The 15,467-nt window shown below is 39.9% G+C and overlaps 1 protein-coding gene across 7 annotated transcripts in view; it reads left to right on the top strand.

The window, feature by feature from the left end:
* The window catches only part of LRCH2 (leucine rich repeats and calponin homology domain containing 2), a 43,734-nt gene extending 36,478 nt beyond the window's left edge, over positions 1–7,256 (top strand). For all 7 annotated transcript variants that reach the window (XM_051630729.1, XM_051630731.1, XM_051630730.1 and 4 more), the window contains one exon: positions 34–7,256. In XM_051630729.1, the coding sequence (XP_051486689.1) occupies positions 34–153 (120 nt within the window). In that variant the 3' untranslated portion in view covers positions 154–7,256. The remainder of the gene's footprint in view (positions 1–33) is intronic.
* The last annotated feature ends 8,211 nt before the right edge of the window (positions 7,257–15,467 follow it).

Genomic DNA, 15,467 nt, shown 5'->3' on the forward strand with positions numbered 1-15,467 from the left:
TAAGTTTGATACGTAGACCTCTTTGTTTTGCAGGAGAGACTTTGCTTGCCTCACCACATTCTGGAGGAAAGGGGTCTGGTGAAGGTTGGCCTCACAGTTCAAGCCCTGCTTGAGTTGCCAGCGTTGAAAGTATCTCAGCTTTCCTCCATGTGACGTGGCTTCTTGGAAGCCAGACAACTTCTCATTCAGTCTGTTGATTTGGATTGCTTTGAGGCAGTTCAGCTTCCTACGTGGGAACACACAAGCCATCAAGAACTAGAATCTGTCCAAATGCTGTAGAGAGCCTTACTTCGGAGTTGTACATGAGAACCTTGGAGTCAGCTGACAGTGAAAAGAACATCAATATTCCTCTTGGGTTTTTTTTTTTCCCCTTTTGCAGTTGGATGCACAAAGAGATCTTGGTAGCATCAGGTTCTCTTCCCTCGCCAGTTAATTTACGTTAAAAGCTGCCATTTAACATCTCACAGTGTTAGTTAAATGCTGGATTTCTTTTCCTACGATGAAAATGAATTCTTTTAGAAGTACAAAGCACACCCTCCCTCACGTTCATCTTTCAACTCAATCATTTGATTTCAAGGTAGACAAAAATGTAGCGATGGTAACGATGCGAGTGACTGATCCCTTGTCATCCACTTCTCCTCTCTCAGAAAGCTTAAGATTTGCATTCTTTATTTTTTGCACTCCTGATTGTAACTTACACACACTTCTAACATTGCCAGTATTTAGTCTGAGTCTATGGTGATGACACAAAGCAGTATAACCATGGGAAAAGGACACATTTTAGTGAGTTTTTTCCAGTCTTCTAGGTTGGTGCCAAATATTTTTTTCAGTTGTACTGTAGATTGTTTACATGTGAAGTGCCTGTGTAATTGATAACTCTTAATAGTCTTAAACATTTTGGAAATTCCTTTGTTTAAAATAGACAAAATGGAAATTTTTAAATATTTTAATAGTTTTTTGTAAACTCAGTATGTGAAGATTTAAGTAATACTTCACATTTTTGATGTTGGATGTTTTACGTTTGTTGCACAATTTAATTGGTTGTTTTGTTGTCTTAATAATTAGAAGATACTGTAAATACTTCTTATTTATGATATTTAATTTGATAATACCTAATCACTTTTGCTTTAATGTATTGTTGGACAAAAAGTTGTCTACTTTTCTTTGCTTGGGACAAACAAATACACACAGTGAGGAAGGCATGAGGACTAGAAATGCATACAGAGTAATTTAGGACATTTTGATAAAACTGCCAAAATCTCAGGTTTATGCTGTGACTTTCAGGATTTTGTGTAATACTACTCCTGATCTCACATCACATTTTAAAACAGGTATATCCATAATTTAGTTGAGAAATATCAGTGTTTATCCTTTTAGTGTTTATGGGATTTATTGTGGAATTTACACAAGTGTGGCAAAGCACACCAATCACTTTGTTCACATGTCACTGTGCTGAGACATTAGGCTTTGCTGGATAAATGTGAAAAAGAAACATTTCCACTGTGGTGGTTTCTTGAAACTTCCAAGCTTTATGTATTTCTTTGCTTCTGCACAAATTCTTAGTATTTTGAGAACATTTTGAAACCATACAGAATTGAATTCTTCTCTGGACAAGTTGCAGATAATTTCAATGTTTCAGTAATATCTGTTTGCATTAGTTTGTTCTTCATTAATAGGCAGCTCAATTAAAACAAAAACAAGTTCTGACTTTTTTTATTTCAGGCCAAGTTAATTTCAGTTGAGGGGTATGTTTTCCAACCATGTAACAAGATTTTATTCTATTCTTTCCAATTGATCAAGATCCCATGTAATATAATTCATAAAAGAATTAAGAAAGGATGTAATTTGCTTCTTACTTCATTTACTACAGTCCTTAAAATCAATAGCTGAGAGAAACAATAACCTTTTTCTCATGACAAGATTTTTTGTTTAAAGACATATTATTTTTAAATCCATTGAAACAAGCTGATTCATGTGTAACAGTTAAAGACCCCACTTATTTATATAGTGTTTTCTTAAAATACAGCTCGTGTGGAGGCTGATGTCAAACTTAATTTGCAAAGTCCTGGGTATACAAATCTTAGGTTACATAAATACTGGTTTGAGGAAACTGGATTGCTTTGAAATATGGTATTTCAGATCTCTCTTTTTTAAATCATTCACATCATACTCATTTTAACTACTTCAGTGTCTTATTTTTCTTTAAAGGCATTATCTGAAAAATCATACTAAGACTAAAATGGAAAAAGGAATATAATTCATTGAGCAAAAAACTTACTTGCTTCATTTGAAGAACACGACTATTCAAAAAGAATAAGTCTTTGTCTTTCAACTCCTTGCTCTGGTATTTGACAACAACAACAGTTTGATTTCAATATATTAGCCATACAGCTGCTAACTGAAAATAGTCACTTTCTGTTATCTGGCTTAAAATGTTCTATATTATTTTTTCATCGTGATATTTAAATGTTTTCTGACCTTAAAGTAGCTTTTTTCCTACTATAACTAAATTGATGAAGTTGCATCACAGTATGATCATTAAGAATTCCCTTGATGTAGCATGCCAGATCCTTACCAGGTTTTTTTAAGCTTAGCTTGTTTCTTAAATAACTTTTTTTCTTTTTTTTAGTACTCTGGAGTTCTTCACCAAAAACTTGCTAGAAGCAGTCTTGTTTTGCCATTCACTGTAAATTATTATGCCTTTAAGCTTAAGGGAAGGATTATCATGACTCTTCCAGGGCTTCCTTTTTAGTGGTGCAAAGATTAAGGCCTTCAAGTATCCTTAGGAGCAGTCTGAGAAAAGATCCTCTGTGGCTGGATGAATTTTTTCTCCTCTTACTTTAGCTGCTTTTACAAATGATAATAATCAAAAGCTTTGCTAAAGTTGACTGTTTCTATCATGATTTAATTTTTTAGAGGCATCTGCAAAAAAAGCTGTCAAAAAAGATTTGAATTTGAGGTTTGAAGTTTAGATTTGAATTTTAAAGCAGCCTGTAGAAATTGTTGCTGTCTTCCCTGGATGAGAATTTGACAACTATCCCCTTTCTGCCTTTTCATTTGATTCCCACCATCTTCTTACTGATTTTGGTTGCTCATAGATGGAGTGACTTGGCATTGTTTATTGCTGCAAGCCACTTTCCTCCTTCCTCTAGGTTCTTTTTTAAGAACTTGCTCCAGTGGCATTGGTGAATGACTGTGATTCCAGAATCCCTGCTCCCAACATTTTAGTATCTTTGGGATATCCTTTTCCTATTTTGTTTAGCATTCAGTGCCATTACTTAATACTTGGTCCAGCTGATAAATGGTTAAAAACAGAGGCCTGCCCAGTTCCTAATGTAGTTGCTCAGTTTTTAGTTTGGGCTTGAAGGAAAATCCACGTTCAAAGCTTTAGGAAACTGCATGAAGTTTTCCTAATAGATTTAAGAGTTAACTAGGGTGCTTTTCTTATTGTGAATGCTACACAAAGTTACTGCAATAATGTGGTATGAGCTGTATATTGGAGTGAATCAACATAGTGACAGGGCTTCTGGCCTTGTGCACTGGTTGTGGTTTTTATATCATTGGATGCAGGATGTTGCATGTGAATGATCTTTCATTTAAGCAATAATATCCCAGACATTGTGAGATCTTAAAGCAGTGCTATTCAAATCATTGTTACCAAGTGTGGTCAATTCCCCACCCAGTATTTCAGAAATGCTTCACATCTGCTGTGTTGTACTGAGACACTGCTGGGGAGGCAGCAAAACATCTATACTCATGTACCCGGAGGCCTTCCAAAGTATAACCAAGAACAAAAATCATCATGAAACAATGAGGAAAGAATAAAATAAAAAAATAGGTTGAAATTATAAATAACTATGACACGAAGCATGAGAACTTCTGGGGAAAATTCTAGCTTCACTGAAGGCAATGCAAGTTTTGCTCTTGGCTTCAGTAGTTTCCATCTCTTTGTTTTATGGAACACCTGAGCTGGAGACCATAGGAAATGCAGGTTACATTTGTTGGAGACTAGCAAAGCTTTAGTGTCAAATTCTTGACTAAAAATGGTGATCTCTGCTAAGTCAAAGGAAGCTGGAAAATATTACACAGATTCATACAAATTTCCTGATGTGCCACATACAGTGGCTCAGCTGTCATAGCAGAGCAACGTGTGTCACCTCAATAACATGGCAGGTGAGGGCTACATCAGTTATTTGCTGCACTAAAAACTTTTATTTCAAGTATCATTTAGTGTCAAGTCTTCTCAGACTGTACCATAAATTTGTAGCCAAATTCAAACAAAAAAAAAAAAAAATGAGAAGGCATCTGTTTGACTGAAATCAAAACTTCTTGAGATTGAAGAGAATCTTCCATCTTCCTTCCGGTGATCCCTGAAATGCTTGTATGAAGGGTAGATCTATCTAACCCAGCTGCAGCTGGCCTGTTTATCTCAGAGTACTCTGTGTGCTGATGCAGAGATAAAGCATGTTAATAATTGAACTGATTCTCATCTGAGAGCAACTTGTGGGAGTTTCTAGCACTTCCTGTGGATAGGAGAGGATTTTGGTCAGGCTAATGGATGTGCTTCTTCCAGGAGATACATCATATTAACCAGTGATTACCCCTGGTTGGAAAAACAAAAGCAAATAAACCAAACACCCCCAAAACTAGTGATATATTTCCTTTCTACAGCTGACTCTTTGGAATTTATATTAAAAAAAGAGGGGGGGGGGAAGGTGAAGTATTAGAGCACCCTCTCCTTGGTGAACTGAGTCAATTTCACATGGAATCACTTCACAGGGAAAAGCCCTTGGATTTAGCAGAGAAAGAAATAGATGTTTTGTAGCTGCTTCATGCTGGGGGAGGTGGATCCTGAAGTACATGGAGCTTTCTTTGAGGTTACAGTAACAAGAAATTTGACATCTTTGTTTGTCCCAAAGGCTGTATTTTGGGTAGCTCTATCCCAGTGCTGCAGATAGTGCTGCTGGGTGTGCAGAGAACATTGTCCATTCCAAGCCCTGGTGCCATTGGCATCACCCTTGGCTTTGCAGTGAGGAGACTGGACTGCGTGGTGCAACTTGTGAAGGAAGCACCTCTTTGCTCCATGCTGCCTCCTCCTGCATGGGCTGCAGAATTCTTTTCATAGGTTTGTTTTTTTTTTTTTTGCAATCTGAATAAAAACATCAAGGGAAGTGGTCACTTTATTTGAGAGTAATAAATAGTTAAGTAGATGTTTGCCAATATTGACTTCTACCAGCAAAGAAGGATGTAGGTTGCTCTAGAAACTGCAGAGCTGCTCTGGTTGGGAATTGCACCATGACACTTAAGAGGTTAGTGTGTCACTTCTCCTCTCACCTGAGTGAATCAAAGCAGTGCTTCTGCTGCTTGTTCCATCCTCAACACACTGTGGAATATGTGAAATTCATTTACAAATGGAGGGAGAGGCCAACTCTTTTTTATTCAGGTATTTTGTGGCACAAACTCCTCTCTCCCTGTGTGGAAAATATCTGGTGATCTGGACTGTTAAAATAGAGAACATCTGTGATTAGCTGAGTTTCAGTTTAATGTTGCCACTGCACAGGAGCAGTTCTGGTTCCTGTCTTTTTTACATAGTAAAATGCCACTTTGCTTTCTGTGTCTTTAAGTATTTCACAGAGTACAGTTCTGACAGAGTATTATCTTAACATTGTGGTTATTTGCAGTATTTTTTTAATCTTATTTTTTTTTCTTTAACATGGGAGGCAAAGGGAGACAAAATTGCTATAGGCTGCCTGATCAGTTTCTATGGGAAGAATACAAATTATTATAAAAATGACATAATCAGTCCTTTTTAGTTCAAAGGCTTTACAGCCAACTGCATTTTTCATTCAAGAAGAATTCAAAATTCAAGAAGAATTTTTCATGTGGCTTTTCCATATACATTTTAGAATCCTAATATTAAAACCAAGCAGCCTTTCCAGGAGTTGGTTCAGTATCTTAAGGACAATAGCTCAAACAGACAGCAAATGGTTTTGGGAAACTTTCCAGGGTTTGTGGTTGGACTTGATCTTTTCCAGGTCTTTTCCAACCTAAATGATTCTGTGATGCTGTGACTTAAGTGAAATGAGAACTTCCCTCAATAGTTTTATAACTGAGCTACAACATGAAGTCATTTCAAATGAATTCTTGGCACTACTGATTCCCTCACCCCTTTTAAAACAGGGGGAAAGAAGAGGTAACTTTTTCTTTCACGTTAGTTTTATGAAGCCAGATTGTGAAATAGAGAATATTTGGAAATAATCACAAGGATGGGTGTTTTTTTTTTGGTGGTGGTGGTTTAAAATTTAAATATGACTGAACCAGTGAAATCATTCCAGAATTGCTGTATTTGTTTAGGGTTTGGTTGTGCCCTTCCTGTCATGGGAAATCCTGTTGCTCAGTATTAAAATGCTTTCTGGAGCATCTGCAGGATGATGCTCTTCACCTGCCCATGGTGACAGCTGTGTTTCCACGTGGACGTGTTCCATTAAGCGTTGCTGCCACTGGGGTAATTCCTGGCTCTTAACTGGTCATGTCTGGTGCACCAGCAGGTAGTGCAAGGCTCTGATTCCCCTGAGGGGCAAACACAGGCATTGCAAAAGGATTGCTTGGTGATTACAGTTGGAAAGAATGTGAATACTTTTGGGTGTTCTGTGTAGAAGAAAGCAAATGTGGCTGCTTTACAATTACCACTGGGTTGGTATTTAGTTACTTGATCTTGTAACTCTACTTGATTTTGTAACTGTTCTTCTCAAGCTCAGAGAAGTCAGTGTAGCCAAACCATCAGTATGTAAATGTGTGCAGGAGGTGACAGAAGCAGTTCTGAGGCACAGTTGGAGTGCTCATTTAAAAATAAATGCTTAAATTGTGTATATACTTGCGACAGCTTTGATAGTGCATTTTAATTCATTTTGCATTTCATGTTCTTGTAAAGTGCATCTTCCACACTTCAGAAGATTGTCTCCTTGTACAATACTGTATTGAGTCTTTTTTCAGGACTTCCATTATTGCTGGAGCTTCCAACATATATGTTTCTTTTGAAAAAAACAAAATGTTCCTACTGTTATTTTTGGTTTTGTATATAGTTTTTTTGTATTCAATTTGCATGGATAAAACCTACATTTCCAAAACAAGTGTACATACTCTGTGTGTAAAATACAAACTGTTTCATAACTTTTATGTAGTTACTCAGTTTGATTTCGCTTCAGGTTTTATATATTCATAGTAAATAATGAGGATTTGTTGTTTGTTCTTTCAAATGTCCGTGTTGTTATTTTTCTAGATAAGTGACCTGCCTCATGACATATCAGGAAATACATTCTTTTATAGTGACAAACAAAAGTTAACTCTTGTTCCAGGAAAATAAAGAACACTTTTATCTATGATGTATGCTAGGACTTTGGTTTTGACCAACAGGGACACCAGTGGTGACAATACATGAAGATAAAGATGCCTTCACTTGTAGCAGGTTGTTTATCCATTTACACACTTTTGTCTTACACCAGAGTCTTGCCCGTATATATTTGACAACAAACACCATAGGGTTTTGAATCTTGTTAATAATAAGCTTAATCCAGTAAGGAGAGTGCTTACTGACACAGATCATCTGCTTCCCTTCTGTTTGGGTTGGATCTGGCAAGAGCACAGAGCCCCTTTTTGTGGTTTGCAGACCTGAATTGCTAGATCCAGCACTGGGGAAACTAAACAGCCAGGTTTTGGAGCTGTACTTAACTTGGATCTAAACAAATGTAGGTTAAAATAGAATTTTGTATGACAAGATTAATTTAACCTTAATTTCTTTTTGTTTAAAGAGCTGGACAATTTTATTAGTAGAGCTGAATACTGAAAGAAAATAGTCTCTTTTGAGAGGTGTTTTTCCCTGTGAGACTTTTCCTTCTGCCCCTGCACAAACCCAGCCTGTTCCTTGTCTCCTGGTGAGGCACAATTTGGGAGTAGGAAGCAGAACTTGAAGAACAGCACTACAAAGAAAGTGAACATCATCCTTTGGCAAAGGCATCTGAGCAGCTGGAACCTTTTTTTGCAGTTATCAATGAGGGGTTTGGGTTTGAAATGATCGGTGAGTCAGTTGTTCAGTGTCCAGCTACAAGGAAAACTTTCCTCTTAAGAAAACACTTTCAGGGCCTACAAGGAGAATGACACCATGTGCAGAGGGCTCTGTTCTAGGCTGGACTCCAGGAGTTACGAGATTCCTGTCTGATTATCTTCAAGGGGAAGGTCACTGTTGAATATGGAAAGTGTTGTAAGGAAAAAATTATCTGTGATTTCCACAGGAGATGTATTGAGAGAAATGTACAAATTATGAAGCTTCGGAGGGTCATTTTCTTTCTTTTTTTTTTATTATTATTATTATTATTTTTATTTGAGGTTGGTACATTTGACCAGGGTACAAACAAGCATGTTCCTTTAGGTTACCAGTTGTGGAGACTATGGCTCAGACATGAACTTTTTCACTGCATCATGAGGTGTTTAAAGTTTTGTAGATGACAGATTCCAGCTATAAATATGGGTAGTTTTCAACACCTGCCGTGGTAAAGGTGTCTGCTGCTGGCATTGATTCCAGCAGGATTTGAGAGCTAATGGCACTGGCTACATTTTGTAGGTCTTTATTGCAGTGCTTCCTTCACCCAGTGGGTTGTCAGGAGTAGTTCTTAGGTCCATAAAGGTCTTGCTCACTGTGGCAACCTTTTCACACATCACACTGAGCTTACTCAGCTCCTATTTCCTGAATCAAAGCTGGTGAAAGCTAAAAAGAACCTTTTGTTTTCTGTTCAAGCTTGAAATCTCTTTCTCCTTCCATAGTCTGTCAGATACCTGCAATGTATGTTCTGATACAGTGTCTGCTTTTCCAGTCTCTTCAGTGTCCTTCTTACAGCCCAGTTGTACATCTTACTCTCTTCAGTTGCTGCTTTTCCTTGGTTAAGATTCGTTGTTATGGCTGTAGCCTTTTAACTTTCCTCTCTGCTTCTGACACCAGTGATGGATACAACTGCAGTGTCCCAGGCTAGTATTGCTGTCTCTTCCACTGAAAAAAAAAATAATTATAAACAATCAAGTCCTCATAAATGGTTTCACAGAAATCTCTTGTTTCTGGTTCAAACACATTTATCATTTACTAAGTGGCTACAAGTATCACTCAAATGACTGTTAGGACCCTTCCAAGAACATTTTTTCAACCTTAGAAGTTTAATGTTGCAATGAATGTAGCAGCTTAAACCTATTAGCAAAATGTGTATGTAATTATTTGGGGTTTTAATTAGTTAGGCCTCATTAATAATGGAAATTCATGCTAATATTCTGAATATATAGCCAAAGAGGAGATCATAATGCAATCATCTAGTTTTCACAGCTCTGAGACAGAAAACAATGCAGAACTCAGCACAAGAGCTCATAGCTACTAGTGAGGGCAATATAAGAAGAATTAGAACATGTTAGCTTTTCGGAAATTCACAGATGATGGTTAAAGGTTTGATTTTGTATCATCTGAACGTAGTTCTCATGGTAGTGGGGAAGTGGAACAACTAAGTTGTATGTGGAAGTTCCATAGGAGTTATTTTTTTTTTTAGCTAATATTTAAATGTGACCAACCTACTGGAATACTTGTATTTTTCAGCAACTCAATAAACATCTATCTTTGGGTTATTATAACTGTGACTTCACTATTATTTCATTACCAGAATTAATACATTTTTTCATCTATGCATATAGATGGACACAGAGTGTGTGTGTAAGATTTCTAGATCAATAGTCACAAGTTGGATAAATGATAAATTATTTACTTGAAGAAGGCCCAGGAAGCTGCCACTTTTTGCATCTTCATCTTGATACCTTCCCATCCCACTTGCACGTGATGTTGCATTCTTTTGTGTTTTAGAAGGTCCATGGGAGGTGGTGTCTCAAGCAGTGACTGGGAGATTTAAGATGATCCCAGTGGTGAAACTGAGACACAAATGAGGTTAAATGTCACACCCCCCCCCCCCAACTGTATTGAAGTTACACAACAACTTCAGGTGCAGATAGGGCAGGAGGAGAGAAGTCAAGAAAATAGCAGAAATACAGAGAAGTGCAAGAGACAGGGTAGTCCCCACCACGGATCCAGCGGCCTCCCGATGGTTTGCAAATTCCTGTCAGTCAGTGGGGGGAGATCTCCCATGTGCTGTCAGGCTGTAGCTCCTTTCATGATGGATGCCTCCACCTTTTCAGAGAAAAGTTGTGAAGATACCTGGAACTGATCTGCATTGTCTCCTTCCCTGGCAACGCATGTGCAAGAGCTGCCAGGGGGGCTGTCACAGCTTGCCTTCATCTTCTGCCAGTCTTCTTCACTGTGATGGGCTGTTCCCTCTTGTGTTGAGGTGCTCTGAGAGGATGCCCGCCTGGTGGATATTGCAGCTAACTGGCCCAGCACATGCAGCCTTGTTTTGCTTACTAGCAAGATGCATGATTGTAGAGCTGTAGTAACAAGCCTGCACACTGAGTTTGCTCAAGCCTTGCAGTTTGCTCCACATCCTGCATTTGAAAGCCATGGGGTTTGCTTCTGAACAGTGTGGTGGAGTAACAATTGTTGGGTCTCTTACAGGTGGTTGTCAGAGGTCTTGGTGCTCACTGCTCTGATGAGTTGAAGGTGAGAACCTTCAAGAGGACCATCTACTGCAGTGCTCTCATCTTTTCCCAGATGGCCCTAGTGCCAGTGGTAAGTTGTCTCATTAGGTGACATACTGCTATTTTTATCTACCTTCAAACAGTTGGAGCTACGTTCCAGTTTCTGCTCTTCAGCATGGCAAAGAGGGTCATTGCTTTTCCTCTGAGTATATTTACAGATATTTTTCTGCTCCAAGGTTCATGGTTTCTTGAAATCCTTTTGCAGCTTGGGTGAGAAATATGTCTTAAGTGTAAATGTTAATTTATGTTAATAAGGATATGACACTCCAGATAGACACATGAATTCATGAGACCTTGTTCATTTCAGCCATTTGCTTTTGACCTCCAGAATATCCTGTTTTTCTTTAATCAGAAGAAGAAAAAAAGTTAAGCATCAGCAGAAACAGTGCTAAGCTTCCAAGAACATCAACTTCTGAAAAATACCTGAGAAGACAAACCATCCCACACTCCATGTATTCTCCAGCCCCTAAGAAACTCAAGCCAAAGAAAGGAGGATTATCTCCGAAAACTACTAGTGATATTGTTTAGAAATGGGTAAGTAGTATTGAATGTGAATTTGAAACACAAAGAATGTTTATGTTAAAGCCCTTCTCCATGATGTGTCTAGCTTTCATATTCCTCTGTGTACTGAAATGGGAAGATTGTTCTGTTCTTTACCCAGTAAGACATTAACACAGTGATGAAACTGTGATGTTTCTGCCAACAGTGATAATTTTGTGATTTTTGGCTCAGGCAACATAAACTTCTGTTTCCCAGGAATATAATTTAAATTATGATTGTGTTGTTCCTGGTGAAATGGCAGGGGAATTGAGTTTCCCTTCTCCTGTTTTTGCAAACTAAGGATTGCAAAAGGAGAGAGGCAGTGGATAGAAGTACAGGCCACCCCAGTGATTTACGCATAATTTGTTATTCAGTGTTCTTGCCCTTCTGGGAGCCTGTTTATCTGTGTATCTGCTGCCTGTGCAGGGCATCACTGAGCCTTATTTGTGTGTCTGGGAACTTCAAAGCACCCTGTGCCACGTTTTAACTTTTGCCGATGCCTGAGGAACAGCCTCCTCATGCAGGCTCTGGTTGACATGTGCTCTTGTCAATCACTTGCGTTGATGTTTTGTTCAAAGTTCTTACACTGCAAATTTAAGGGTTGTTTTTGCTGCATAAATTGAAATTACAAACCTTGTTGTGTTTAGGAAAATGGTACCTGATTCTTTCAGGATTTACCTGGCCCGAAATTGGGATTTTATTTCATTTGGTTAGATTATTTGGCCTTTCAGATATCAACAAACAGCACGAAATTCTGTTTTTAGAAAAAGCAAACTCAGAGTTGCCATAAGGTGCTCAGAAGGCATCTCTAAAACACAGCAGATCTTATCACTTGTGTTCCCCCAGGTACAGATGGAGAAGGAAACCTCTCCCCATCTGTTTTTTCTCACTTTGGCGTTTACATAAACCCTCAAAGCTTTATGCACAGAAGGTTTAGTTTAATTTCCCTAAACAGGATTTTTTTTAACCTAAATTTATTGTTGTCTTTTTAAAAGCCCTGGCAAATCCATGTCGAAATTGACTGGTTACTCAGCATCAAAATTGGTAAAAACATGGAGGTGTTTTTAACTTTGTGATGGACCACATCTGTTGGAGAAGCTGGTGACGTGGATTTTCCTGTGATTGCTTCTGATCACAGGTCATGCTCTGCCTGCAGACATTGAACCCCCTTAATTTGGGTAGCAGAGGACAGGAGGACAGGTGCTGCCCTCTGATCTCTAGGAGTGTGGAGGGTTCTGCCATTTGTCACTTTTTTAGCTTGTTTGTACAAAATGCATTTACTTGATGCCCCCAAAGCTGTTCCCCTTGCAAGCTGAGAAACATGAAGAGCAAAGGAAGTGGAACTGACATGCAGGTGAAAACATGCATCTGGGTTGGGGTCAGGGCCACCTAAAGGGGTGTCAGTTCTCCATCAGCTTCCAGCAGTGTCACTACTGTCTCAGCCTCCCTTCACCTGCTCTCCAAACGAGGTGAACTCTCTACCTTCCTCCTCTATAACCTTTACCATAATCAAGTCTAGGTCTTGCTTAAATTTTAAACCAGTTGCCCAACTGTTAGCAGTCCCATTTCTGCCCAGGAGGTTGGGCTAGGCCATCTCCAGAGGTCCTTCCCAGCCTGAGCTCTGCTCTGCTCAGGCAGGCAGGCATCTGCTTGCATTGCAGCTCTGAGCATCCTGCTGCTCTGCCCCTTCTGCAGGGTGCTGCTCTGCTTGTTTGCTCATGAGGTCCTGAGGACAGAGCCTTCAGGCAGCTGTGGAGGCTGGTTTGTGCTAAAGCCAGTGATATGTTGGGTTTTTTAAGTCCATGGATGGGTGTTTTCTGCAAAATAATAAATAAATAAAGGGGTTTTCTTTCCCAGGGGCTTTCTGCAAAGGCAGGTGATGCAAGACTGGGAGATGTTTCAGAAGAAGACAACTCTTCTAGATTCAGGGTTATAGCTGGATTAAAAGTGTATTGTACAGTCACTGCTCAATCAATTTGTGAGAAGCTTAGGAGAGTTTTAACTCATTTTTCTAAGAGTGCAGATTGCTGCACTAACAGGTTTAAAGAGTCTTTCACAAAAGCAGGCAAAGTACTAAGTCCCTTTCATTAAAATAAATATTTTCCTTTCCTCCATTAAGAGAAATCTTCCAGCTGAAATCCATCCTGTCAGTGGCAATTGATTGTGCATGTTGATGAAGCATTTATTTGTATATTTCTTAAAGCCAGCTGAAGGATTTTTTTTTTTCCTCTTGTACATCCTTCCAGCATGACTCAAACGTACCAAGTCAACTCTTAGTAATGCAGGGCAAGCCCTAACTACAGAGCATGGCACCGGTGAAAATCAGAAAAGGCAACAAGGAAAGGAAGTAGCAGGAAGTCCTTTGGCCTTAATCCTGCACCCCCACAGCCATTTGTACCCTTAGGAATTCTGTATTTCCCAAGCATTAGCCCTAAGATGTTCGGTGTTGGCCAATGGTTTTGTGTGCAACAGCCCCAAGCAGCACTTAAACAGGTCGAGTCCTGCCTGCAAGGTGAAACTGGGGCAAGTGCTAGTTCTTTCTTACCAGTAACTGATTTTACCATTAAGCTCTCCCAGCCTGGGAGGTGACAGTGCCTTTAACAGTGCCCAAGCATGAGGAATGCAGTGGGAGAACTGTATTGTTTGGATGAAGAACCACACTTTCTCCTGGTTTTCCTCACTTTGTGCATAGGCACAACCTTGGTCGCAGCTTGTGTGATCATCTGCCTCACAGAGGGTGAACTGGGAGTGCTTGTCACAGCCTGGCAGGGTGAGAACGACTGGAGACAGGAAGGTGTCATGCTCTTATCTCCTGCTGAGAGCTGGGAGGGTGGGGCTTTCCAAAGCCCCCGCTTGCAGCACCCCTGTCGCCTGAAATTACACAACAGGCAGCTCAGGCAGTGATACCTGACAACTGGGTGTTTTAGTGCCCAGATCTGCATCCAGCTATTACAGGGGTAGGGCCTTTATGCAGGGAAACCATGGACATTTGGACACCCTTGACTTTCAGTTGCAGGAGTCTCTGGCAGCAGTGACTTGTTGGGTGTTTCAACCTCTACATGCTCAGCAGTTGCTGAGTGGGAACTCAGGCATTTGTTTGCTTACAGGGCTTTGCAGTAGTGTCTCTGCAAGGACTGAACCAATAAACCACTGGTCTGTAGCTCTTCAGTAGTGCTTCTATCCACCTTTCAGTGGATTGCTAGCTGCACATTCTCCATGGTATCAGAGTTTTGGCTGCAGAATTTAGAACTCCTTTATCTATGGTGAATCAAACGTTGATTTGTGTCCAAGATGTTGCATTTCCTTAGATTTTTTTTTTTCACCCCTCTGTAAAAGGCTGTGGTGGGTGCAAATGCTGATCTGTGAGCTTCTCAAAAGGGCAGACCCACCACAGCTTCTGTTGGAAAGGGTCGTGAGGAGACGTGTGGGAACAGCCCACCCAGGGCTCTGGCTTTGGAAATCCTCTGTGCTTTGGATGGGGCTCTGAGCAACCTGGTCTGGTGGGAGGTGTCCCTGCCCATGCAGGGGGGTTGGAACTAGGTGATCTTTAAGGTCCCTTCCAACCCAAACCATTCTTTGATTCTGTGTTTTGGTAGATCTTTGAGCTCTGTAACCTTCCGTCGGGTCACATGGACTCACTTCTTTGTCAGTGTTATAAATTTTTGATAAATTATCTGGCAAAACTTCTCTCCCTGACACCCCAGAGATATATCTGGCCAGGATCAGTCTCTTCCACTTTTTCCCTAATCCCTAATTTCCTGTTGCAGAACAAACCTGTGTAAGAGTGTGTGCAAAAGCCAAGTTATAGCGGTGAAGTCCCAGTTTCCGTGGCCAACAGCCAAGAGATCCCAGTCAGTGCTGGGAAAACCAACCAGCTGTACCTGCACCTCCCAGGAGAGCAGTCCAGCCAGCAGCTCCTCCTTCAGCACTGTCACTTACAGCTGAACTGCCTGCATGCAGACATGAGAGCATCTTGTCTCATGAGGTGAGGTCTGACTTCTCAGTGAATCAACTCCATCCCACCAGTGTCACTTCTGCCTCTGACTGCTTCAGGCAGATTTTCTTTTGTCTGCTGTATTTCCATCTGAAAGCAGCAGTCATCTGATCAGGAACTTGGTAAAAACATTTTTCATGGGAAATAACAATGAAGCAGAGCTATTTTTTAATTAGGAATCTCACACACTTTGATAGGACCCAAGGGGAAGCAAAGACCAACATTTTCCCTTGGATAAAATGTTAAAGTGTTTTATTTT

Source organism: Apus apus, chromosome 12, assembly GCF_020740795.1.
Source record: "Apus apus isolate bApuApu2 chromosome 12, bApuApu2.pri.cur, whole genome shotgun sequence".
In the NCBI taxonomy this organism is placed as follows: domain Eukaryota; kingdom Metazoa; phylum Chordata; class Aves; order Apodiformes; family Apodidae; genus Apus; species Apus apus.